The 25,597-nt window shown below is 45.5% G+C and overlaps 1 protein-coding gene across 5 annotated transcripts in view; it reads right to left on the bottom strand.

Moving 5' to 3' along the window:
- ABHD12 (abhydrolase domain containing 12, lysophospholipase) overlaps window positions 1–25,597 on the bottom strand; it is a 454,310-nt gene that overhangs the window by 115,885 nt on the left and 312,828 nt on the right. For all 5 annotated transcript variants that reach the window (XM_086927196.1, XM_086927195.1, XM_086927194.1 and 2 more), the window contains 2 exons: window positions 17,882–17,912; window positions 7,288–7,333 (listed from right to left, as the gene is read on the bottom strand). In XM_086927196.1, coding sequence (XP_086783322.1) covers window positions 7,288–7,333; window positions 17,882–17,912 — 77 coding nt within the window. The remainder of the gene's footprint in view (window positions 1–7,287; window positions 7,334–17,881; window positions 17,913–25,597) is intronic.

Below are 25,597 nucleotides of genomic sequence, written 5' to 3'. Positions count from 1 at the left end.
CTTGAAGAATCCAGTCGCAAAGTGTTTAATATGCCATGTCTGGATCACTAGGCAGCTTAGGCGATTCTAGGGCGAGAAGGGCATGGAATTGCTCAAGATTCAGTTTACGCCAGGGACGCTTACAGGAGGACTTCCGAGCAACTTTGCGCAGGGGTTCAGAAGCTGGGAGAGACAGAGAAATCAGAAACAGGTCAGACCTGCATACGGGATTAGGTGTATTGACTATAAGGGAAGGGAAGTTGGAAAAAAGGGGTCTAGCAAGTGACCTGCAGCATGAGTAGTACCTGCAACTAATTGAATTAGTTGACAGGCTGCAAGGTCTGCAAGAAAGCTGCTGATTTCTTTATCTGTAATGCAGTCAAAATGCAGATTCAGGTCTCCCAAAATGGTAAAATTAGCTGTTCTCATTGCCAGGGCACACTGGTGACTTCAATTAGTACAGATTTAAACTCCTTGGCTGGTGGAGGAGGACGATAGACCAGTACCCCCCGAAACATAACATAACATGTGTATTTGTAAAGTGCACTGATCACCCATGGGTCACAAGGTGCTGAATAACAGATGTTTATTGTCTTCCAGCTCAATGGTACTCATTTTATCGACCTCGGAAGCATTAAAGGCTGAGTGGACCAGCCAGGATTTCAACCTGCGACCATTAGGTCGAACACATGCCCCTGCAGTGGATGCATTAGTCCACTAAGCCACTAGTTTCCCACCGCCGAAATACTGTTAACATCCACTTTGGTGGAAGTATATTTTGATAAAGTTTTGCCTTTTACTATTGCAACATATTTATATAACAAGTTATCACCCGGATAGATTAAGTGATTTGCATAGAATCACAGGATGTTGCATGGCGCCGCCAAGACTTGAACCTGAATCCCCAGCTCTCGAGTCAGCATCTCTGGCCGCTGTGCCACATCCTCTCCACCACTGTGTTATCTGTCAGGGAGCTCTCTCCTTCTCCCGGACAATCATTGTGGAAAACAGCTCTTTATTCATTACACAGTCGAAACTGATGCATTACCAATGCTTATTCTGTGTTCCTTTCACCCATCGACCCTCCACTGTCCATCTGCTTGCCCCCAGCCCCTACTTTTCTCCCTCTGTCATCGTTAACCTCGCCCTTGCCACTCCCTTCTACTATCAGTTCCATCAGCTTGTATGCAAACCCCTCCCTCCCACCCTCTATTGTTGTCAGCTTGCCCCCCGCACTTCCCTCCCATGCCATAGCATTTTTCCCCCACACCTTCTGTCGTACTGCTCCACCCACACTCCTTCACTCAGTCCTGCTTCCTGTCGCGCTCCCAGGAATCCAAAAAATGTTTTAAGAGCTCTGGTACCATCATGTCATTTTTTTCCTCAGCCATGTTGCACAGCATCCTTGCTGCTTTACAACAGGGCTACAAAAACACTGGCAAAGTCAATAGCTATCTCATAGGTGAAACCTAATGACTTTGCCAATGCTTGTTTCAAATGTTTTTTAGGAAAGCTTTACAAAAACAGTACTAAAACCAATATGCTGTCAGCCAGTGTCAGACAACCTTGGTTTGCCAAACCTTCTCTCTTCGTGTGTGCTATGCGGAACGAATACTGACTGCACATGAGAGAGGCGGAAAGCAGTGAAAGGTCAGGAGCTTCACTGGGTAGACTATGGCCTAGATGTATCAAGCAGTTTGCGATTCGTTAGGGCCGAAATTCTGCGAATTTCGGCCTTAACGAATCGTAAACTGAAATTTTGCATCTTTTGAGATGTATGTGTAATTAGCAAAATAAGGAATCGCAAAAAATTGCGATTCCTTATTTTGCATGAGCATTTAAGGAATCGCAAATGTGCGATTCCTTAAATGCCATGTATGAAGCTTTTTTTTTTTGCGAATTGAGGTTAAGGACTCGCAAATTAACACGAACTTGAGGTTCGTGTTAATTTGCGAAATCCTTTAAAACAACAAAATATCACTATTTTGAAGGTGGCATGTGGCACACATACATGCCCATAGGGCATGTATGTGTGCCATATGCACACACATGTAAGTTTCAGGGGTGCAGCAGGGTGTCCATAAGACACCCCTGCACCCTTGAAATAATTCTCAAATTGCGATTAGCAAATTGCGAATTCGCAATTTGAGAATTACTGCACATTCATTGCTATGGGCCTCCTGGCCCATAGAAATGAATGGGAAAATGATTCCTTAATTGCGATTAGCAATTTGCTAATCGCAATTAAGGAATATTAAGGAATCGCTAAAATATAGCGAATTTCTACATACATACCATTTTGCACTTCTCTAATAGCGATTCCTTAACAATCGCTATTAGAGAAGTGCAAAATGATTTCTTGATACATCTACCCCTATACCTTTCTTATCCAACAAAATCTTGGGACTCTAGCACCTGTTTTGACGACTCCGTATTGCAGAGACACCTTCTGGAGAAGAACTACCAAGTCCTTAAAACATTTTCGAAAAGGTTTACACCTCAGACAGCGCACAACTTGGGCGTTGATTTCCCACTGTGGTTGGCTTGTCCTAATACATGCACAAAATATATTTTACAATTTCCTCTGGCTTAGCTTTACACTTCAGGTTTTGCTTTCCCATGAATTGCTTCAGCAGGGGGATTAATGTTTCATTTTCTAGAATTCCAAGTGTCAGGAGCACTATCAATTATTTGAAGTATTCAATCTATTGATCCAGTAACTATGTAGCCTGCAACGCACTGATCCTTATGTAAAGCGCTCTGATACCTCCGGGTCTAGCCAGCGCTATATAAAACTTTATAAATGAATAAATATTATAGAAATTTGGTTTATGAAAGTCGGTGGGGCACATGTTGCCAGCTGGATAAAGGCGGAACAACACTAGAAAACAAGGGCGTAGATTTGCACTGGTGCAAAGCGCCCTGTTATGGCCATCAAACAGACAATGAAAAACCAGCAGAATCTTTAAAACAAGCATTTGCAATGCAATAGGTCTCGCATTATTTAAGTTTGAGCTATTAGCATTGTAAATGGCAATTGTTTTTTGCTTTATGCTATAGTTTTTTTTTACATAAAAAGCTTCATATAAAATATGTTTTATTAAAGTTATTTATGCAGTATCTAAATTTTGTTTGCATAAAACAGTATAATACTATCTTAGTAAAAAAGTCAAATATTTTAATGGAAATTCACCACATGTTCATTTATGTGTTGGTTTTGAAAATAGCTAAATTAATAGCTTTGTCATTTACAATGCCAATAGTTATAACTTTCGCAAATGTGACACCTATAGCATTTGTCATGCAACATTTGTATTTACGTGACTTAGATGTATTGATATTACAAATAACAATGGCTTTTAATTTTTTTTAATACTTAATAAAAGTGATTGTAATTTATAATGGCAATAGCTTAAACTTTTGTAAATAACTTTTGTGAAGATTATGTTCAGTGTATTTTATTGTAACAAAATCCAAGAACAGAAGTGAAATATTAACATCTTTTTGTGACATTTGTAATAAAGCTTGAAACATTGAGAGAACATATTTGTGCTGTGGTGGTGCTGAGTGATGCTGTGGTGGTGCTGAATGGGGCTGTGGTGATGCTGAGTGATGCAGTGGTGGTGCTGAGTGGTGCTATGGTGGTGCTGTGGTGGTGCTGAGTGATGCTGTGGTGGTGCTGTGGTGGTGCTGAGTGGTGCTGTGGTGGTTCTGAGTGATGCTGTGGTGGTTCTGAGTGATAATGTGGTGGTGCTGAGTGACTGTACTCACTGTCACTCTGCACTCACTGTCACTCTGCACTCACTGTCACTCTGCACTCACTGTCACTCTGCACTCACTGTCACTCTGCACTCACTGTCACTCTGCACTCACTGTCACTCTGCACTCACTGTCACTCTGCACTCACTGTCACTCTGCACTCACTGTCACTCTGCACTCACTGTCACTCCGCACTCACTGTCACTCCGCACGCACTCTGCACTCACTGTTTCTGCACGCACTCTGCACTCACTGTCACTCTGCACTCACTGTCACTCTGCACGCACTGTCACTCTGCACGCACTGTCACTCTGCACTCACTGTCACTCTGCACTCACTGTCACTCTGCACGCACTCTGCACTCACTGTCACTCTGCACGCACTGTCACTCTGCACGCACTCTGCACTCACTGTTTCTGCACGCACTCTGCACTCACTGTCACTCTGCACTCACTGTCACTCTGCACTCACTGTCACTCTGCACTCACTGTCACTCTGCACTCACTGTCACTCTGCACTCACTGTCACTCTGCACTCACTGTCACTCTGCACTCACTGTCACTCTGCACTCACTGTCACTCTGCACTCACTGTCACTCTGCACTCACTGTCACTCTGCACTCACTCTGAAATCACTGTCACTCTGCACTCACTCTGAAATCACTGTCACTCTGCACTCACTCTGAAATCACTGTCACTCTGCACTCACTCTGCACTCACTGTCACTCTGCACTCACTGTCACTGCACTCATTCTGCACTCACTGTCACTCTGCACCCACTCTGCACTCACTGTCACTCTGCACGCACTCTGCACTCACTGTCACTCTGCACTCACTGTCACTCTGCACTCACTGTCACTCTGCACGCACTGTCACTCTGCACGCACTGTCACTCTGCACGCACTGTCACTCTGCACGCACTCTGCACTCACTGTTTCTGCACGCACTCTGCACTCACTGTCACTCTGCACTCACTGTCACTCTGCACTCACTGTCACTCTGCACTCACTGTCACTCTGCACTCACTGTCACTCTGCACTCACTGTCACTCTGCACTCACTGTCACTCTGCACTCACTGTCACTCTGCACTCACTGTCACTCTGCACTCACTCTGAAATCACTGTCACTCTGCACTCACTCTGCACTCACTGTCACTCTGCACTCACTGTCACTGCACTCATTCTGCACTCACTGTCACTCTGCACCCACTCTGCACTCACTGTCACTCTGCACGCACTCTGCACTCACTGTCACTCTGCACTCACTGTCACTCTGCACTCACTGTCACTCTGCACTCACTGTCACTCTGCACTCACTGTCACTCTGCACGCACTGTCACTCTGCACGCACTCTGCACTCACTGTTTCTGCACGCACTCTGCACTCACTGTCACTCTGCACGCACTGTCACTCTGCACGCACTGTCACTCTGCACGCACTGTCACTCTGCACGCACTGTCACTCTGCACTCACTGTCACTCTGCACGCACTGTCACTCTGCACGCACTCTGCACTCACTGTCACTCTGCACTCACTGTCACTCCGCACTCACTGTCACTCTGCACGCACAGTATCGGGCTTGTCTGGTTCTGCACCCACCTCAGGGTTCCGGGTGGGGCGATCCTGCCACCCCCCTCGTCGTATCCAGGTGTCTTTCTTCCCTGTGCTCAGTCTTCAGTCGCTCCGAAGCCCGTCCCTTGGAGCTATCCCAGGCGGGTCTCTGCCAGCAGGGGCGTGTTGTGCGTTTGCAAGTGGTCTATCTCCGTGTGGCCCTTGAGGTCAGGGTTGGCTGAGGTGGCTATCTCATCCCTTCTCCTTCCGCCCGGTTCGTGAATATGGTCCGGCCCTCTCCCGTGTAGCGCTTGTCCTCTCACAATGACCCCTGGTGCAGGGGGGGGTGGGGGGGGGGGCACTATCTCTTCTTCCAGTTCCTAGTATCCCCACTGCTGCTTCAGGGCCTTCTTCCCCGTTCGGCTGTGTGCCTTGTCACGTAGGGGGAGGGGGGGCAATGTCCGAAGTCTCACCCCCTGCCGCTCTCGTGATCGTTCTGCTCTCCCTTCCCTGCGTGGCCCCGATTCCTTGCTAGTGTCGTCCCTGGCGGGGTCAGCCTCCGCTGCTGGTGCCTCCCGTAGTCTGTCGCCTGCCCCCGTGTCTCGTGTGTCCTCCCCACCGGCCGTTCCACAGGCGGGAATGTGTGTATGGGGGGTGGGGAGAGGGCACCTCCGTCGATGCGGGTGGCACTAATGGGAATTCGGGGGTATGCACCGGACCGGTAGGCCACTGGCGCAAGGCCTCCCCCCAAGCGGTCCCTTCCTCCGCTTTTGACTCCTGGGCTCACCTCCGTTGTAGGCGTCCAATCTTGCCTGCGGGAACGGACCAGCTCCGCCGATCCAAGCGCCCGCGGTTTTCGTCGTTGGAGGGGGAGGGGTGCGGGGGGGGAGGTGAAGGGATCCCCCCGCTCTCCGCTCCCGGGTAGCACCTCCACCAAGCGCCGTGCCTCGCGGGTGGGACCCGTTCCGCTTCTCCCTCGGTCTCCGCGTCTGTGGTCCGGAACCTCACTCAAACGGCCGCCATCTTGGTAAAGGCGGCCGGAATTCAGTCCGGAGCTGCTGCTACTTCGCGGACGCCTCTCTCCGCACCTGAATGAGGCCCGGGCTCGGTCTGTCGCGCCGCGATTCCGGCTCCGCCACAGCAATCAGGCCACCTCACAGGGCAGGTTCGCTTCGCCACTACGGTTGCTCAGCCCCTGGCCTGCGACCAGGAAGTCAGGCAGGCCGGGCGGGACAACCGGAAGTAGGAGGGCGGGAGCCTACCCCGCCTCCCACGGAAGAGCCGCGATTGTTTGGCGCACCGGAGCAGGCAGGAGCCTACCCTGCGCCCCGGTGCCGAAGAAGGGAAGAGTCTTGCTGCCGGTGGGAGCCGCTGCACTGAGGATGCCGGTGAGTGGGGCTTCGCCTTGTTGGGGAGGGGGGGGGGGCATCTGTATGCGCGCGCGCGGCGGCGGACTGTGTATGTGTGTGAGCGTGCATGTGTGTGTGTATGTGTATGTGTCCTGGAGTCTGTGTGTATGCGTGTGTGTGACGGGGGGGGGGTTGCCTGTCTGGGTGCCTGCGTGTCTGTGTAAGTGTAAATGCGTGTGCGTGTGTGTGGAGCCGAGAGGAGAGGGGCTGGTGTGTGTGGAGGGGTCTCTGTGTATGCGTGTAGGTGACGGGGGTGTGCCTGTGTATGCGTGTGTATGTGCGCATGCGTGAGTGCTGTGTATGCGTGTGGCTGTGATGTGCGCATGCGTGAATGTTGACGCGCGTGCACGCAGCTCAATCCACGCTCGTCACAGTTTTGTGTCCCTCATTCCCCCGTGTCAGCCGACTATAAGTCTCCGCCCTGGACGCATCCTTCGGATGCGAATTCCAGGGCGAGACCTAAACAGTAGAAAATAACTGTCAACAGCTTTGTGACTAAGTCATAATAAAAGTAAGCATTTTTAAAAAGAAGGTAACAGGCAGACATCATCCGAAGCTCGATTTCCTATTACCGCCAGTGTGGATCTTACCTCGATAATCAAAAGCGATGACATGGTAACCAAGTGTACTCAGTACCTGCAAAAAATAACAAAAAAAAGTAAAGAAATCACTTGCACAATCATTGACGGGTCTTAGAATAGCAGAACTGCAATTTTGTTCCCTGAAGCCTGTGAATAAGTGCTGCATCAACGTTTTGAACAAAAGTAGGAGCTACTAACTTTTGATAACACTCTTCTGGTAGAGACTATCTAGTTGCAGATTCTTCACCTTATGAGTATTCCCTTGGCACCTGGCAATCTGTCTGTTGATGGTGGGCTAAAGCATGGTTTGGCCCATGCTTTAGCCCCCCAATTTTGAGGTAAGAGTCTAGGAGAGACAAGAGGGAGTTCCGGATCCACGTCTGGTAGTGCGGAACGAAAGGAACTGACACTTAGCACACAGAAATGGCACTTCTATAGACCACGCACATCATTTCCGGAGATGAACGGCGGACAGTGCGGAGACGCAAGATGCCACCTTCTGGAGCACAGAAGTATGCTGCTGAAAGGTTTGCGGATCCAGGCGGACGCCTGGGGAATATTCAAAAGGTGAGGAATCTACACCTTGAGGTTTCTTTCAGAAGGGAGACACACTGATGTAGAGCAAAAAGAAACCCGCAACCCTAAAATACGTCTTCTTGACTCGCCTACCTCCTCGTCTTCAATGACCAAGGTTCTATAATTATGCACCATGTTCTTGCACATTAGGGTACATTCACTATGGATACAACTTAACTCTTCACTTACCAGTGCCCACCCTTTGAACACTTATGCCCAGAAGCACACTCATGAAGCACAGTACAGAGCCACACTAATGTTTAGCACTGTTACTCCTCATTTCAGCATTTTACCAATGTTCACGGCTCCATAATTCTTGAATATATCTCTACCAACTTTCATTTGTTAGCGTTATTCTTTTTAGGACTGGAAAAATTAATGTGCCCTTATTCAAGCCAAATCCTCGGAGTTCAAAGAAAAAGGGGCTCAAGGGAGGAGGGTAGAAATGTAGACTTTGAGACTAGCCACAAGGACAGTCTCCATACCTCGTGCATGACATGCACAGTGCAGATGCTGCACCCTCGTACAGCGACATCTGGTGGTTTCACTCATGGTGCAGTTAAAAAGGAGGCCCTGGGGTTATTAAGCCAAGCGTTTGTTGTAACAGCGGCTATGTGTATCAGATATTGAATGGCCATTATGTCTGTACTTGGTTTACCATCATGGTTGTTACTAGAGTAAGCACATCTATTGGTCAGCATACGCTAGAGCTTTGTCTGTTTATTTTTGTAAGTACTCTATGCTCTGAGTTATTTTCCTTCAACAGGTTTCAGGTTTTATTTGTTTTTATGTAGGGGTTATGTGCCATTTTCTTCTCTACCCTTCAAAGACTGCCAACTGTTTTGGTGGACCCCATGTGTGTGCAGGAATACATTTCAAGGCGCCTAGTGAAATCCGTGAAGAGAATGAGGGGCTGTGTGCTTCAGGAGCAGAAACATAATGATACCCAGGTGGAGGAAAGAAGAAGAAAGTGGTGATCCCAGGATAAAAATTAAGAATGACATTTTTTTATGAGGTAGTTGTGGGGTGTATGGGGGAAACAGAAGAAGATGGAAAATGTATAGCTTTCCAAAACACTGTAATGCAATTATATTATTGTAAACTTATAATATACAGTTTCATTGTACACAATACTAGTTTAAAATAGTAATACTCTGGTAGATACTCAAAAGAGATAAATTATCAGAATATTTGACAAACAGACGAAAGCTGTCGCTGGGACTTGTTTCGGGCTATTGCGAGGCCTCAGACCACTGCTCAGTTTCTTTCCCCCAAGGTGCGTCAGACCATTATCCAGGCGTCCATCTTGTCCAGATTGGATTACGCTAACTGTCTCTACTTGGGCGCCAACAAGGCGAGTATCAAACGCCTTCAGAGGGTCCAGAATGCGGCGGCGCGGCTTTTGGTGGCTTTGTCTAGATCTCACTCAGTTGCGCATGTGCTGCCAAGGCTCCATTGGCAGCCAGTGGTCCGGCACATTGAGTTTAAGGCACTCTGCTATTCACATAAGTTCTTGACACTACAGGCCTCACCAGGGTTACTCCACTTGTTGGAGTACTATGTGCCGGGGCGTGTGCTTCAATCTGCCGACCGTGCGCTGGCCTGTGTTCCACGTGTTTGGAGAGCGAGGGCTGGTGGCCGTTCCTTCGGCTATCTGGCCGCGAAACTCTGGAACTCACTACCTCTCATTATGAGAGCAATGCCGAATCATTTGGCATTTCGAAAAGCCCTAAAGACCAGGCTCTTTCCCTCGCAGACAGCCTAACGGTTGCTGTCTCACTGTTTGGTCTCTGGTTCATGGGGTTTCTGGTTGCGCTGGGACACCTCGTTGCTGAGGCAGCTATGCGCATTATAAATCCTAAATAAATAAATTTGCAGTAACAACACTGTGGCACCCCGTCATCAACTGCGGTGCCACAAATTGAAAAGATCTCCCTGACATTTCGGGACACTTTTTTTTAATGAAACTTTTTATTAATGACATTGGTTCAACATTTACATCACAGCAACAATGAGTGCAATGATTCACTTTTCGTAACATATATACACAATGATGAATGTGATTATATGCAAAGATGATCGACATTTCAGTGCTACATTCTCTATTCAACAGGTATTTCTCGACACTTTTGAACATGGTAATGGCAACCAATTATAGTTATGCGATGTCGACCATGACTCTGAGTGACAGGAGACAATTTACACATCATGCAAAATGATGGCAGGTCAAATGAAACCCGGCACTGGTATCTACCCAAAGTCACGAGTGGTTTTAACAGCGAAACAGCATAGAGACAAAATGGCTGCTAGCACTTTGGGTACACCCACTATGATTCATGCGTGTGAGCTCTAGGTATAGCTCCTTGCATCTTGCTGTCGTTTCAGCTGTGTAGGACTTGGCCCTGTTTGGCTAAAGTTCCCTAAATGTTTTGCTTTCCCCCTTGACCTTTTTTCTAACATGGTGTTGCCAACTTAGATGCTTTGGTCACTTTGCCACTGCTGATCAGCTTCAAAGTGCAAGTGCTCCCTTTGCTGCGTGCTGTGTCCCCCTGATTGAAAGGACTTTGCTGTGCTATGTCCTTAAGTAACTTATCCCCAAGGGTCCGAGGTGAGCTGGCTCCGTGTTGCGGAAACTCAGGAAAACAAAAGTTTCCAGGAGCGTCTCAGCAACGCTGTGTGCATGTGCTTTGTGCACCCTGAGACCCTCGTAAGGAATTCACTGTGATTGTGGGCACCTGGAGTCCAAACGAGCCTCAGCGACGCTGTGTGTGTGTGCTTTTTACAGCCTGAGCCCTTCGTGAGGGCACCCCATTTTCCTTCTATGCTCCTAAAAAGTTTTTTCTGGTATCTTTTGTAACTATTTTCCGCTCGCCTCTACGTCCTGTCTTCCTCCTACCCCTTTACCCTATCCCCTTACCCTTCCTGCTCCATTCACCTTGGCCCCTATGTTCTTTAAATGCTTTTCTTGATCCTTATGTAACTTTTAACTGATGTAATTTGCAACATTATTGTTCCTCATGTAAAGCGCTCTGATTCCATCGGGTCTAGCCAGCGCTATATAATAACTCATTAATTAAATTTGTTCCCATTTAGTACTCTTTCCCCCTTTGTCTGCCTCCCTAGCTCCTATCATCTCTCCCCGGAATCTCTCACCCTGCTAGTCTGCCTAGCCCCCTGTCCTTTGTGCCCTTTGACTAAGCACTCCTTCTCCCTTTGTTGGGGAAAGATCCAATATTTATACTCTGGAGTCTCAGCGTACCCGCTGAGAGAGTCCACTGCGCCAAGGGAGCCACTCACAGCTGAGGTATGGTATGGCACCCCTTGCCAAAGCACTCCCTATCCCCTTTTTGGGAAAGGATCCAGTATGTAGGCCTTGGAGTCTTAGAGGCCCCTCTGAGAGAGTCCACTGCGTAAAGGGAGCCTCTTGCAATAGAGATAGGGAAGGGATACCACTTCCCCTGGGATCACAGCTTACTGGACTTTGGATGTTGCTTTGACTAGTCTACCTATTTTTATTTAACAAAGGTCCTAGGCTGTAGTAATACTTAAAGAAATGATTTACACAGGCTTGAAAATAAGGACTGTGTGTTTTTTCTTCAGTGTCCAGCCGGACATAGAAGTATTTATTTTGAACATAAATTAAGGTTATATGCAGATCACACATTGATAACTGGGCACAAGCCTGTACCAAGTCAAAGAAGGACAATACATGGGAGAAAGGAAAGAATTAACAGGCAAACGAGGAGAACAGGGTGGCTTATAGTACAGTGCAAAATTTAAATAAGCTCAAACCCACAGTAACTGCCCTAGGAAATGCAAATCATTTAAAGAGCAGTACTGCACAAACAGTCGACGAACGTTTCGATCCCTATCTCCAAAAATAGTGGGATCATCTTCAGGACTATAATGAAGAACTTTGCCTGATTGGTCGAGTGAGCCTGTAGGGTTTAAACAGGAAGAAATACAGAAGGGGAAACAAAAAGAAAGATTTCTCATTGATTATTTACATAGTGGAAGGCTAAACAGCTAGTCAGAAACCACTCTTTCCATGCAGGGTGCAACAAGTGCACATGCAGTTATTTGTTCCAAAGGGCACGGGTGGCGATGTGCTCGTATTTGGAGTGTAAAAACTTGCCGGGTTGAATGGGACATGCCGCGTTGTGCACTCAAGTTTTGTGCTCAGTGACGGAGCGCGCAGTGATTGGGCAAGAATTGACGTGGTGGGGGGGGTGTTGGCCAAAACATCATCAAGGTGGTGAGCTAACCGTGGCGCAAAAAACGCGTTTCTAGTTACCACGAGCGGTGCACTTGTAGGACTGAACGTGGCTGTCACGCATCAGTCGGATGCGGATTGTATCCTGTAAGGGGGTAGTTGTACCGTCAGGATTATGAATAACAGGTTAAGTAAAAACGGAATAAAAGCAGAATAAGGTTACTGGGTTTACCGTTTTAGCCTAGCAAAATTGCACACATTTGCCTTGAAGATAAACCTGGCTGCTTGTGACTAGCTACCAAGGGGGTGAGCGGGGGCTATCTGAGAAGGTGTTGTTCCTTTCCCTGATGTGGAAACGAGCGTCCCTATTTGGCCTAAGGTACTTACCTCAGCCAACCAGGGATCCCGGGTCTAACAAGCAGGTTTCGCCTGATACTAGCAATCGATGCCTCGTGCTTGAAACCTGGGTAGCCGCAGTTGGTTGGCCTTTCAAGTCATTCGCAAAGGAGGTATCACAGGGAAGAAATGTGCCAGGGTGACACACTTCACCTAGAGAAGAAGTTGAGCAACAGTGGATCGACAAACAAGTAGGCACTTACTGCTCGGTGTTAAGTCAAACAGTGGACAGACTTGTAGCGACTATATGGCACAGAACTTGATGGGCTCTAGGAGGGATTCACATGTCTCACTGGAGCTCCTGCATGTGGAAGGCCTGGGAGAAGGTAGAATGAAGATACATGTGGAGTTCTTGTACAATATTCCATGTTATCCACTGCCAGTTCCAAAGTACATTGACAACACGCTACTGGGAGAAAAATAATAATACTAAGGATTTTGAGGCAGACATTGCAAATGTTATTACGTTGTGGCAAATGCCTATGAGACTACCAGCCCTAAGATGCAATTATGTATAAAGAGCAGCATTTATGTATGTACGCAGGTGGTGGTTAGGAGGCAGTGCTGTATGGGGCTGGATATAAAAGAAGCGTCCGCCATTGCTATGCACTTGGACAGCATGTCGTGCCTGCTTCAGCAAGACAATAATTTAGTAAACAGTTCTCCCTAACTGCTAATGAAAGCTAGAGAGCAAGGAACATGTAAGGGGGCTGTCCTCTTGGGAGGAAAAAACAGGAGAGAAGGAGGTACTAAGGAAGGACTACTAAACTTATTGACTAATCAAAAGCCATCATTGACAAAGGACAGAAAGGGAAGCCAATTGTAAAGATGGGTAAAAAATGGGTGGAGCCTAATGTTCATACAGCATGTCTCAAAGAGACAGCGCAAGTACTGCCTAGGCGAGACCTAAACAGATTAAAAATCCCAAGAGTGCTGTGCTGGTAGCTGCATTCATATCCGAGCTAAGGTCTCAGAACTGTAGCCAGTGATTTGGAACATATGTCAAATACTCAAGCAATCACTCAGATGATCTTTAGAATATTAGGTAAGTACTATGTTTGATGTCAAATAAAAACATTACCTCCTCCTAAGTCGAAACAAGATCCCCTGCTCTAGCACAAAGAATGCCAAATTTGTTAAAGTCACGTCAATTTACATGACGCCTAAACACCCATAATTTTGCATCTGAAACCAAATCTGCAAACTGATACCTACTAAGTACACCCTAGACCGCTCACATGATGCACAGAACCTTTTTCCTAATGGAATATCCAGTATCACAAAACAATCCTTTACCTGGTAACTATATTTTCGGGGCCATGCAATAACCAGAATCATAACAATCACGTCAATGCCGTAAGCAGAAGCAAAATTTGTTAGGTTATACAGATATGTAGCGCGCACTATCAACTGGGAGGGTATCCTGGCGCTGAGCAGGTGCGAGTCTAGCCAAACCAAGGGACCAGTGGGACTACTTGAAAAGCTAGGTTTTCAGCATCTTCAGGAATTCAAGAAGTGAGGAAGAGGTTCTTATGTGTAGCAGCAGGTCGTTCTGCACTTTAGGAGTGATTTAGAAAAAGGCCTGATGCCAGATCTGGTTTTCCTCATGTGCATCCGGGGATGTTCACATGAACAGAGGTGTCTGTAAGTTTTGTGAAAGCAGATGCGATTGTTAAGGTATGCTGGGCCATTGGTATGTGGTGCCTTGAAAGTGTGGGCAAGGAATTTGAATTGTGCTCATTTGTGAACAGTAAGCCAGTGAAGTTTCTTCATGTTTATTGTGATGTGCCTGCGGAGTGGGAGGTTGAGAGTGATTCTGGCAGCCAAGTTCTAAATGGGCTGCAGCATTTTGTTGATTCCAGCATTGATGGTGTTCCCATAGTCCAGCTTACTTGTGACGAGGGCATGTGTGAAGGTTTCCGGGTGTGGATTGGGAGCCTTTTGAAAATCTTCCTTAGCATCTTCAGAGTATGGAAGCATGATGGGGTGACGGCATTGACTTGGGCGGTCATGTCGCATTTGCTGTTGACTATCCTGAGGGTCTTGCCATGGATGGTGGTTGTTGGTCCTACCCCTACTGGCCACCAGGTGGAGTCCTAAGTGAAGTGCTCTTCCTGTAGATCACAGTTTTGGACTTGCTGGTGTTCAGCTTCAGATAGCTGGTCTTCATTCAGTGGCAATTTAATTCATGTATGCATTGTACTTAATCCGGGTATTGCCCATCTTGTCCCTGAAGGAGAGAATGAGTTGCTTGTTGGGTAGGAGAGGACGTTGATGTCTTTGGTGAGGATGATGCTGACTGAAGGGATCTTGTATGCATTGCATAGGGTAGGGAGGGTCCTTGCATAACGTCACAGATGAGGTCACATGCGACTTAGGTGAACAATGCCAGGTTGAATGGCTGGGTCCTTCCAGCCAGGAAAGGGCAGACCCATCGGAGTGCATGTCTTTGGATTGCGATGTCGTGTAGGCGTTGGATGAGGAATGGGTGGAAGACTGTGTCAAATGCTGCAGAGAGGATGAAGAGAATGAGTGCTCCTGAGTCACATCATCCAGAGTCATGGGAATGAAATCAGTGGCAGGGTAAGGCAGTTGCTGTGCTGTGATTGGGTCTGAAGCCAGACTGAGTGGTACTGAGGAGTTTATGTTAGTTGAAGTATATTTAGTGAGGTGTCTACTGATGATTTCCTTTAAGACTTTGGCCAGGAATAGTAGCAAAGAGGTCGATCTGTAATTCGCAAGTGTTGAAGGTTCTGCAAAGGGTTTCTTCAGTAATAGGATGATATCTTTGTGTTTCCAAGTATCCAGGGATGTCAAAGAAGAGGTGGAGGCATTCAGAAGGAGAATAAGCATGGCACTGAAGGGTTGCAGTCCTCTGGAGTAGGCGTAGTGCCAGTAGGGTTCTGATGGGGCCCCTGAGTGATTTGGCCTTCATGGCGGCAGCGGTAATGAGGAGCCAGATGGTTAGCATTGGCTCTTTGTATATGTTCGGAAGGTGCTTAGTGAGGTCTTTCGATTTGGGCTGCAGGTTGAAGTTGCTGTAATTTTGTTGCTTAAGAATTGAGATAGATTGCTGCAGATGTCCTGTGAGGGGTGAATGAGTCGGAGGAGAAATCCTTCACAATGGCAAAGATTATTTTGCTTCTGTTGGTGCTGGTATCAATGTGCTTCAGCAGAGCAGTGTTTGGTGGTCTGGATCATTTGGTGGTAGTGTCTCAGGGCTGATTTAAACATGTTCCTGTTTGCATTGTCCTGACTCATTATCCATTAGAGCTCCAGTTGTTTGCAGTGGTGGTTCGTCAGTCTGAGCTCTACTGTGTACCAACTGGTCCGGTGTCTAGATTTTGTTGTATTGCTGTGTTTCAGGGGAGTCCGAGTGTCACTGGAGGAGCTGATCCAATTTTGGAACTCTTGTTTGCTTTGAGGAGGCTGTTGCTGCGTCAGAGTCGGTGGATATTGAAAGCAGTGTTCCAGTCCTTGTGCATAAAGCTGTTCTAGTTTTGGCAGGCTGGTCTATCAGTGTTGTATGTGTGTTTATAGACAGCTTTAGTGGGAAATCAGTGATGTTACTTCCTGTGCAAATGGATGATGGTAAATCCAGTGATGTTACTTTCTGTGCAGATGGATAATGGAAATAAGTCCTCTTGCTTGGTTTCTTTTTAAGACAGTTTTGTCAGAAAACCAGTGATGGGATTCCTGTGCAGATGGATGATGGAAAATCCAGTGATGTCACTTCCTCTGGTGATGGATGACAGAAAAATCATCCAGCTGGAAAAATTATTTCATCCGTTCCATAACATAAACACGTCTTTACAAATTTCTAAAAGTGCCCAGGCGAATACTCCAAACTGATTCCGCAAATACCCAAACATGCCCTGCCAAATGCGAACATGTACCCTAGCAAATATCCTATAGAATATTACAAATACCCTAAAGAACCAGGCTTATACTTAAAAGATACCATGCAAATAACCTTAAGAGACTATGAGCCCTAATTTACACATATAAAAGCACTGCACATACCAAAAAGAATCCTGTTACACACGCAAAAAAAGAGCTCTAACAGGGAACCATTTAGCCAAGAGAACCCTGTTAAATACCCTAAAGGACTCTGGCACATAACTAAAGGAATCTTAGCACATAACAAAAAGAACCATAGTAGATCCCCAAGAGTACCCTGGCAAACACCCAAAAGTAACCGGACATATAATCACAAGGTCATGTGCATAAGCCCAAACGATTGGTGCCATATAAGCAGAAGAGCCCAAGAAGGGTACTGGTATATATCCACCACATCTATGGTGCATATACCCGAAGGACACTGGCTATAATCTCTCAGATCTCTCGCACATACCCAGAGCAAAATACCCACAAAACTCAGGACTTGCATAATATATACAGTAGGTCAGTGCATAAAAACTAACTCATTTACAGAAAGTTTGAAAATATATTTTAATTAACCCTGGGCGAAGCACTACGCTACGCTCGCATAGTTTGCGAAGTTTGCGCTACTTCGCACTACGTGAATTGCATGTAGCACAGTGCAAACACGCGTAGCGTAGTGGTCATTTTTTGCTTGCTCACAGTCCTCAACGGCAAGTTGGCGACCGCCAGTGAGCAAAATGACATCCTGGCGAGATCTTTTCCTCATTCGCGATCAGCAACATCCAGTGGCCGATCGCGAGCATGGAAAATAAACCTCCCAGCGAGATGCTCAACGCGATGAGGTCAGGTTTCTCATTGCGAGTGGTCGAGTATGCTCGCGATGAGAAACTACCAGTCCACATTGAGAAAGCTGTGGCTCAACTAGAAATTTTGCACAGTGCACTACGCAGTTCGCGTAGCTCGCGAAGTGCTCTACGCGCAGTGCTAGTATGCGAACTACGCCCAGGGTTAATTTTAATACAAATTCAACATGTATTGAACTACAAAATAACTTGCACTATCCACAAGATCCCACTGTCGGAGTAAAATAACCAGGGCCTGCAACACTTGCGTGTGTAAAATATAAGTTCTGCAGTGATGCATTTACTGCATGAATGAGGTTACAATGCTCTTGCCCAGAAATCCCTGCAATCCATTACCCAAACGCCTGCCGGTTATAGTTTCCTTTCAAACTGCAAAATTAGAAGTCAACAGCCTCCTGAAATTTGTTTAGTAGAAAGTCTGATCACACCCTCCGTGGTTCAGTTGTTAAAAAAAAAACAGCCATGGCCGAACATTTCTGCTAAAAGCAAGAGCATAATGAAGTCACGGAGGCAGATGTTCACATTCCATTTCAAGGCGTCGAAGGGTTTGTCACTCAGGGAGAACCCTTTACAAAAATAATAGCTACGGGAGCTTAATTCACATGCCAGACAGTAGTTCTTTACCGCATTTCTGCAGACTTACAGTGCAAGTGAAGTGGCCTTGACATACCTTGTATAGTTCCACGCGGTGATCTCCACCCCTGAATGAAACACAGGTGAACAAAACAAAGACAGGTTAACAGTGACTCAATGGCATTCTTCTTTATAACTGAAGGACTAAATTAAAAACTGCCACTTTAAATTTAAGACACTGTCAAAGTTTCCTTTTTTATCATTACAAATGTGTATTTCTCGTTCTGTGCAACGTTTGCCATCACAAAAACAAAAAAAGCATTGGCAAAGCCATTAGTTTTTGCCGAAGAGACCTATGGTTCTGCCATTGTATTTTGTTTATGCTGTACAGCATCAAAGTGGCTGCGGTACAGCATAAAGGAAAGAGTAAAAATAAAAATTAGCACAATGACTCAGCCACTGGGCCATATTATTTTGGAGATGCATACAGGCGTTAAACACACGTGTGGTCCTAAAAAATAGGACATAGCCCAGTGGTCTCATTATTGCAATGTTTTTTTTCTTTTCAATGTTAATGGGGCTGGAGGCTGGAGGTTGGGGGAAGGTGGGATGGCAGAGAAGAACACGGGCCAGAGAATGCAGTGCGATGTAGGAGAAGGGGAGAATCACATGAATGAACGAGAGTGGAGAGGAAAAAGGAAGAGCGGGTGCACAGAAGTAAGCAGTTGAACAAGATCTGAACAAAAGCAACATGGTCGGGCACAGAAGCACATGAAAGAGAGAAGGCAACATAAGTGGGTGAGACAGACGCAGAGGGGCACATAAGCTCACAGGGCAGAAAGGGCAAAATGAGCACAGGCGGGAGACCGTAGCACCCAGGTGGGAGAGAGAGCTACACGCAAAGCAGAGGCACAGAAGCACAAGAGGGAGACAACTGGAAAACATGTGCACTCATGAGTGCTTAAAAAAGGAACAGTAACTCCTAAAACGTAACTAGTGGAAAGAGACAAGTACTTTGGCCATGCTCCAGGGGATGGGTAAACACAAGAAGAGGAACTAATACCCACAAAAGCTAACGAGTAAGAAGGAAGCAAATAAGAGTGACAATACAGTCAACCAGTGGTAAGCAATGGGCAGGCTCTAAGCCAGTGGTGATTCCCAAACTGTGCGCTCTGGCTCCTTGGGGAGCGGCCAAACCTGGCCAGGGGAGCCGCACACCAAGCTTTTTAATGCACTTAATGTTGAAGGGTATGTTGGCTTCAGTTAAACTAATTAGACTTAAACACTTGATGTTGATGATTTGTAAGTGACATGCCTAAAGCTATGAACGTAGAGCTTAATTGATGGCATTTCGAGAGAGATGACCACCATATCTCACTGGATCCCCATGTTCCAAAACTCCCAAAGTACGCTGAAGATACCCGATTTAATTTGTTAGACTCATTAATAGTTTTGTTTTCTTCCAAATGCATTTTACACCAGTTCAAGTTATTAGGAAGGTACAGTTGTCCTGTCTATTAAACACACTAAGTATTCAAATTTGTACTTGAATCATAGGTACTTCCAGTACACATTTCTTTCAGTACACACACATTTCCAGACAGGCCTGCTCTCTCCTTGAGCACAGGGAAGTAAAACACCATATATGACATAATGTCAAATTTTGAAGCAAGAAGAGGGAGATAAAAAAAAAAAATCTGAGGAAATAATTTTACTTGCAATGATTTTCGGGAGGAGACAGCAAAAATAAATCTGTATGTGGTTTAAAAAATCGGGAGTCACCCTGCTGAGACAGGTGTGTATGCACGTATGACATGGGTAGAAATGGAAGTGCATGAAAATATTCTTCAAGTGCAGAAACACTTTGGCAATGGGGCCTACATGCATAGGGGTGCTATCTAGCACTGTACGTGGGATAAAAAAAAGTTTGAGAGGATACTCTAAAAAAGGCGTGGGCAAAGAAGTGTAACAAGGAATATTTTATTAGAGGCGCCGCCTTAGTAATACGGAACACCCTGTGTATAGGATTATAATACCTTCATTAGCTTCATCCCAATTATTTTCACTGAGAAAAATGCAAGTACTCCAGAGGTGGGGCATACATCCCTCTCCACCCTTCAAAAAAAGTAACAGTGGGGAGCCACGGGCAATGGCCAATGGGTCAAGGGAGCCGCGTTTCGAAAGAAATTGGGAACCACTGCTCTAAGCCCACTGTGAGCTAATAAAATATCTCTCAACAAACAGCGCATAGCCTATTTTAGTTGACACCTAAAAACAGTGTTGGCATAGCAGTGATTAATTAAAAGTGCAGATTTCAGCTTCAAATCCACATTTTCTTTGCCTCACACAACTCTTCAAATTCAAATTCAAAAAAAGCTTTATTCGATACAAACTATATCATAAAAGCATACATTTGTTAAAAAAAGGAATAGATACATAACACAAAACAAATATAAGTCAGAAAAAGCCAGTACAATGTCCTTTTAGAAGAAACAGGGGAGATATCGAAAAATCATTTACACATATATATTCAATCAAAGTTAAAAACATTTTATCCTTAAAATCTTGTGCATTTTAAAAGTTACTTAAAAGACCATATAAACGGTTTATATATTTACATCGAATTCCTAAATTTTACCAAAAGTTTCAGAAATTTAGCTAAAATGTAGATCACTTTCAAGGTTTCCATCCTTTGTAGTCTAAAAAACAGATCTCTACATGATCGGAGACCCCACTCCCTAAGAATTGGTTTAAGAAGGATCTTTCTAGGAACCTGATAAAACTTACAAAATAAAGTGCAGTGCAGATTAGATTGAGGGGCAAGATCGTCACAGGGACAGGGCAGCATTTCTCTCGACCAATCATTACAATTTGGAAATGTAATTAAACGGAAAAAAGAACCCAATCTGAACCTTGAGAGAAGCATTCTGGCATAGGAATTAGTGTAACTAACAAGGTACAATTGCAGACCCTGTTCCATTGTAATTTGTTGATAGGCTAGGACTGATTTTTTCAGTTTTTCAGTGGTCCATCTTTTGTTCGCTAGATGGTCCATAGCCATTTTACGTAACACTTTCCTTGATATTGTTTCCATGCTAGTTGGATTTTTTAAAAACTCAGGGTGGCCAATATCGTTCAACATTTTTTCCACCACACACAGCCATTTAATACGCTTTACACCATCAAGTTGTAAACAGTCAGATATGGTATTACGATTAAAGGCTGTCTCTGGGGTTAGCCATAGCTTATGCCATAACAGAATGGGCTCAGTCAGTATAATGTCGCAGATATAGGGGAGGCCTATTTCAATGTGTATAAAGTAGTTAGGTGTTGATTTAGGAACCCCCAGGAGGTATCTGAGGAAGCGATTTTCAGTTTGTTGAATAGAAATTGGGGAATCAATCCCCCAGATACCAGAACCATAGATGGCCGTTGCACCACATTTTGCCTTATAAATAACAATCAACTCCTTAACGGGTCTTCCCCCAATTTTAATGGCAAAATTCTGCAATTCTCCAATCGCTTTAGAAAATGCTAATCTTCTGGCTTTAATTGCAGTTTGCCAGGAGCATTTCCTGTGAAAAGAGATCCCAAGATAGGGAAATTGATCTATTGTCTCAATCTTTCTGCCTTCTATAAAAATATAAGCGTGGAAGGGTATACTCAGATGTGAGTCCCTTGCTCATTGCACCATCAGGATTCAAGCAAGCCGGGCCGAAGACGGCTGTAATGCCAGAAACCGGGCCCCGGAAGCTGGTTTCCTTCCCAGTATAAGAATTGGCTTGGTAGTTTGGTCTGCCCTGTTCCCATGATGCACTGGGCCAGGGACAGACTAATTTGCATGTAGCCTGGTTCTGAGCTGGGATGGTGCAGTAAGCTAAAAAACGGTGATGGATCAAGCCCAGATATGTTGACTGGGTATGAGTGTTCTGTTTAATTCAGATACTCTGTCCATCACCACCCCCTTTTCTGAATCGTTTTGTCCACCATAAGCGTGGAAGGGTATACTCAGATGTGAGTCCCTTGCTCATTGCACCATCAGGATTCAAGCAAGCCGGACGGAAGACGGCTGTAATGCCAGAAACCGGTCCCCGGAAGCTTGTTTCCTTCCCAGTATAAGAATTGGCTTGGTAGTTTGGTCTGCCCTGTTCCCATGATGCACTGGGCCAGGGACAGACTAATTTGTATGTAGCCGGGTTCTGAGCTGGGATGGTGCAGTGAGATAAAAAACGGTGATGGATCAAGCCCTGATCTGTTGACTGGGTATGAGTGTTCTGTTTAATTCAGATACTCTGTCCATCACCACCCCCTTTTCTGAATCGTTTTGTCCACCATAAGCGTGGAAGGGTATACTCAGATGTGAGTCCCTTGCTCATTGCACCATCAGGATTCAAGCAAGCCGGGCCGAAGACGGCTGTAATGCCAGAAACCGGTCCCCGGAAACTTGTTTCCTTCCCAGAATAAGAATTGGCTTGGTAGTTTGGTCTGGCCTGTTCCCATGATGCACTGGGCCAGGGACAGACTAATTTGCATGTAGCCGGGTTCTGAGCTGGGATGGTGCAGTGAGCTAAAAACGGTGATGGATCAAGCCCTGATCTGTTGACTGGGTATGAGTGTTCTGTTTAATTCAGATACTCTGTCCATCACCACCCCCTTTTCTGAATCGTTCTATAAAAATAGGGCAGGGTATTTTCTTTGTACCATGTCGACAGGACATGGAAAAGGTTTTTGAGATATTAACCTTAAGTCCCTTTTCCCTCATAAAAAGTGTGAACTTTGAGACAGACCTTTGTAGGCCCAAGCAGGTCTGGGACATAATCGCGGCATCGTCCGCATATAAAAGGATCGGGACGGGGTGGCCCTGGACTCAGGGGTAATCATATTGAAAGCTCTTAAGGTGGTCGCCAATCGCATCTATGTAGAGGGAGAAGAGATGGGGGGCTAAAATGCACCCCTGCCTCACCCACCTCTTGATAGAAAATCTTGGCGAGCACTCCCCTCATGGACCAAAACGCACCCTTGCTCCTGCATCCCTATATATTTCTTTGATGAAATTAAGGATTGAAGGGTCCAGACCAAGATCTTTTAAAGTGGCCCATAACTGATTGTGGTCAACACAATCAAAGGCTGAGCTCAAGTCAATAAAAGTTATAAAAAGGTTCCCCTTTTTGGCTTCGATGTATTTGGAAATTAAAAAATATAAATTTAGACTCTGCTCAACCGTCCCCATGCCTTGTCGAAATCCATATTGAAAGATCGAGAGGATATTGGTCTCCTCGATCCATTGTTGAACGCGTTTTAAAATGATATGTCCAGCTACCTTCATTAAGGCATCGATAAGAGAAATTGGGCGATAGCAAGATGGATCATGCCTGTCCCCCTTTTTAAATATGGGGACTATTATCGCTTCTGACCACGTTGGTATTAATCCATGGGTATCAGCACAATTCATCACTATAGTTAATAAAGGGGCCCAGAAATCAATTTTGGCTTTAAAAACATCACACAACTCTTAATTACCCCTCTTGGTCAGAGAAACTACCCTGTGATGTTCAGTTACCTGGGCAGACTCTACTCTGGACGCCGATTCAACAAAGCACTAGGGGTAGCAGAAATTATTTGATGCACACTGTGACCCAATGGCATCACATGCCCCACCTCCTTGACAATCTATCTGCTGCTGAAAGGCTAGGGGAGGAGCAAAGAATGGGAACTCGAAAAAGTAAAGAGGACTCTTTCTCTTCCTACGAGTACATTCCGGGTTCTCTGTTAGCCAAGGGCAGTAGGTGAAGTGCACTGGGTAACACGCCTAGGTGGCACAGCTGCTACCCCTAGCGTCCTCTAACCAGCTTTCAGAATTCCCCTCAGATGGCATTCCGATGAGATGCTTACAATTGCCTTGGCCTAATTTTTTTCTGTCGTTTTTTGGAGACAAATGCATTATGAATACAAAATACAAGATGCATGGCGTGTCCACAGCATTTTTCATTTTATCTGAGATCCAAATGCGCTGCGGCATAGAAATAAAGAATCTACAGCTAAGCATAATTATTCATAGTGTCCCCAAAACACTAAGAAGGATACCGTTTCCTGAATATTATTATGTACATCTTAACATGCTCAGTAATTTTGAAATTGGCTAGTCGCTCTCATAAAACTAAGTACCCAGCAGATTTAAAATCTTGGAATAAACACATTTTCTATCTCAGTAACACTAATTTCATCAAAGTTGTTGGAAATGCCATTAGTGCTCTGAAGATGTGCTGCTGAGGTGTCTACTGCTGTATAAGTGTATCATTTGAATTGATAAATACAGAGGGCCAGATTTCGGCAACTAAGGCGGTCCATATACCAGTGGCAAATTGGCCTTTACAAATCTGCGGCCACATTTCCTTTGGCTGCAGGACGCGTTCACAAACTGGGGTTGGCCCTGGGGCCAGTACTGCGCCTGCATTTAGTGGGCCTTCTGACCTAATGTGCCTTGTCTCCATGAAACAGGTGGGGGGAGAGACAAGGCCTGCTGCTGCGTGCAATGTCTCACTCTTTCACCCATTGTCCTCAAGGGAGCAATGAGACATGTACAGGCCTTAAAGGTGCCATAGATGCTAATGTGTTTCCTTTCTACCCTAATGTAGGCGTAGACATTTAATTTTGCACGCCACAGCCCAGGCCATGGCTTGCACGAGTAATTGAGTATATGCGGCCTGAAATTAAGGCTGCCATAAGGAACAGGAGGTGGGCCAGGCGCACAGCGTTGAGGTCCCACTGTAAATTGGTGCATGTCATATGTTTGCCCCCACCCACAGACCTCCCACTGGGATCACGTGAGCAAGCAAGGTATTTTGGTGCACACCCTGTATTTTTTACTCCCCGAGTGCCAATTAATTTCGTGAGTTAGCCCAAGCTCTCCCACCAGCCCACGAGCTGCACTAGTGAATATCTAAAAACGACTTTCACGAATCTACCCCCAAGTATTTTGAAACTTTTCCTGGAACCATGCAAGTCTACACTGGACAAGGGACCAAACCCTCTCCATCTTTCCACTGCAGCTACTCAAGTAATTGGCAAGCATGCTTATGATAGGTGCATCACCTCTAACAGAATCAAAAGGACTCACTCATTTATATATCTTGTGCCCCTCCAGTCTCAACAAAATTATCAGCCAAACTATTCTGGCCACCATGATTCGTCTACATGATTACATACAGAAACTATGCCAGAGCAGCCACTTTGGGTATAAAGTTGCATAGTTACATGCAATCATGTAGTCACATAAGCAGATTCACAACCGGCCTTAATAAAGAACAGTTTAGCAATCCCCCATCTGTGGTGCACATTTGCCCATGCACTACTCCCCAGGTTTTAGAATTAAAATGTTGCCTTCAGCCCCAACCAGACCACTAGAGTTCTAGAAAGTGCAACCATGCAACTAAAGTTTGAAAAAGTCTTAAAGACCTGGCTCTTTTCTAGTCACAAACCAGAATAATGACGTACGTATCTAGCTGAGAGTCGACTGCACCAAGAGACCTCTTCAGGAGTGATGGAGCACTCTATAAGCCACTTAAACATTATATTTGGCAACCAAACAAAAGAGGCAGATAGCTATAAATATTACACCACCACACTGCACGCAGTTCAGTTCAGTTCAGTTCATGAAGCTTTTATTCGGTACAAGTGAATGACCATGAAAGCACAAGATAAAACAGTAAATGTATCATGATTAAAAGAGATTAAAATACAGAAGTTTTAAAAAATCCATAAATATGGTACATTAAAAAATCATATTTTTCCTGGAATAAATGCACTTATTTAA

This window comes from Lissotriton vulgaris, chromosome 6 (assembly GCF_964263255.1).
Source record: "Lissotriton vulgaris chromosome 6, aLisVul1.2, whole genome shotgun sequence".
Taxonomy (NCBI): Eukaryota; Metazoa; Chordata; class Amphibia; order Caudata; family Salamandridae; genus Lissotriton; species Lissotriton vulgaris.
The sequence above is the reverse complement of the archived record's forward strand: the minus strand, read 5'-3'. Positions and strand labels throughout refer to the sequence as shown.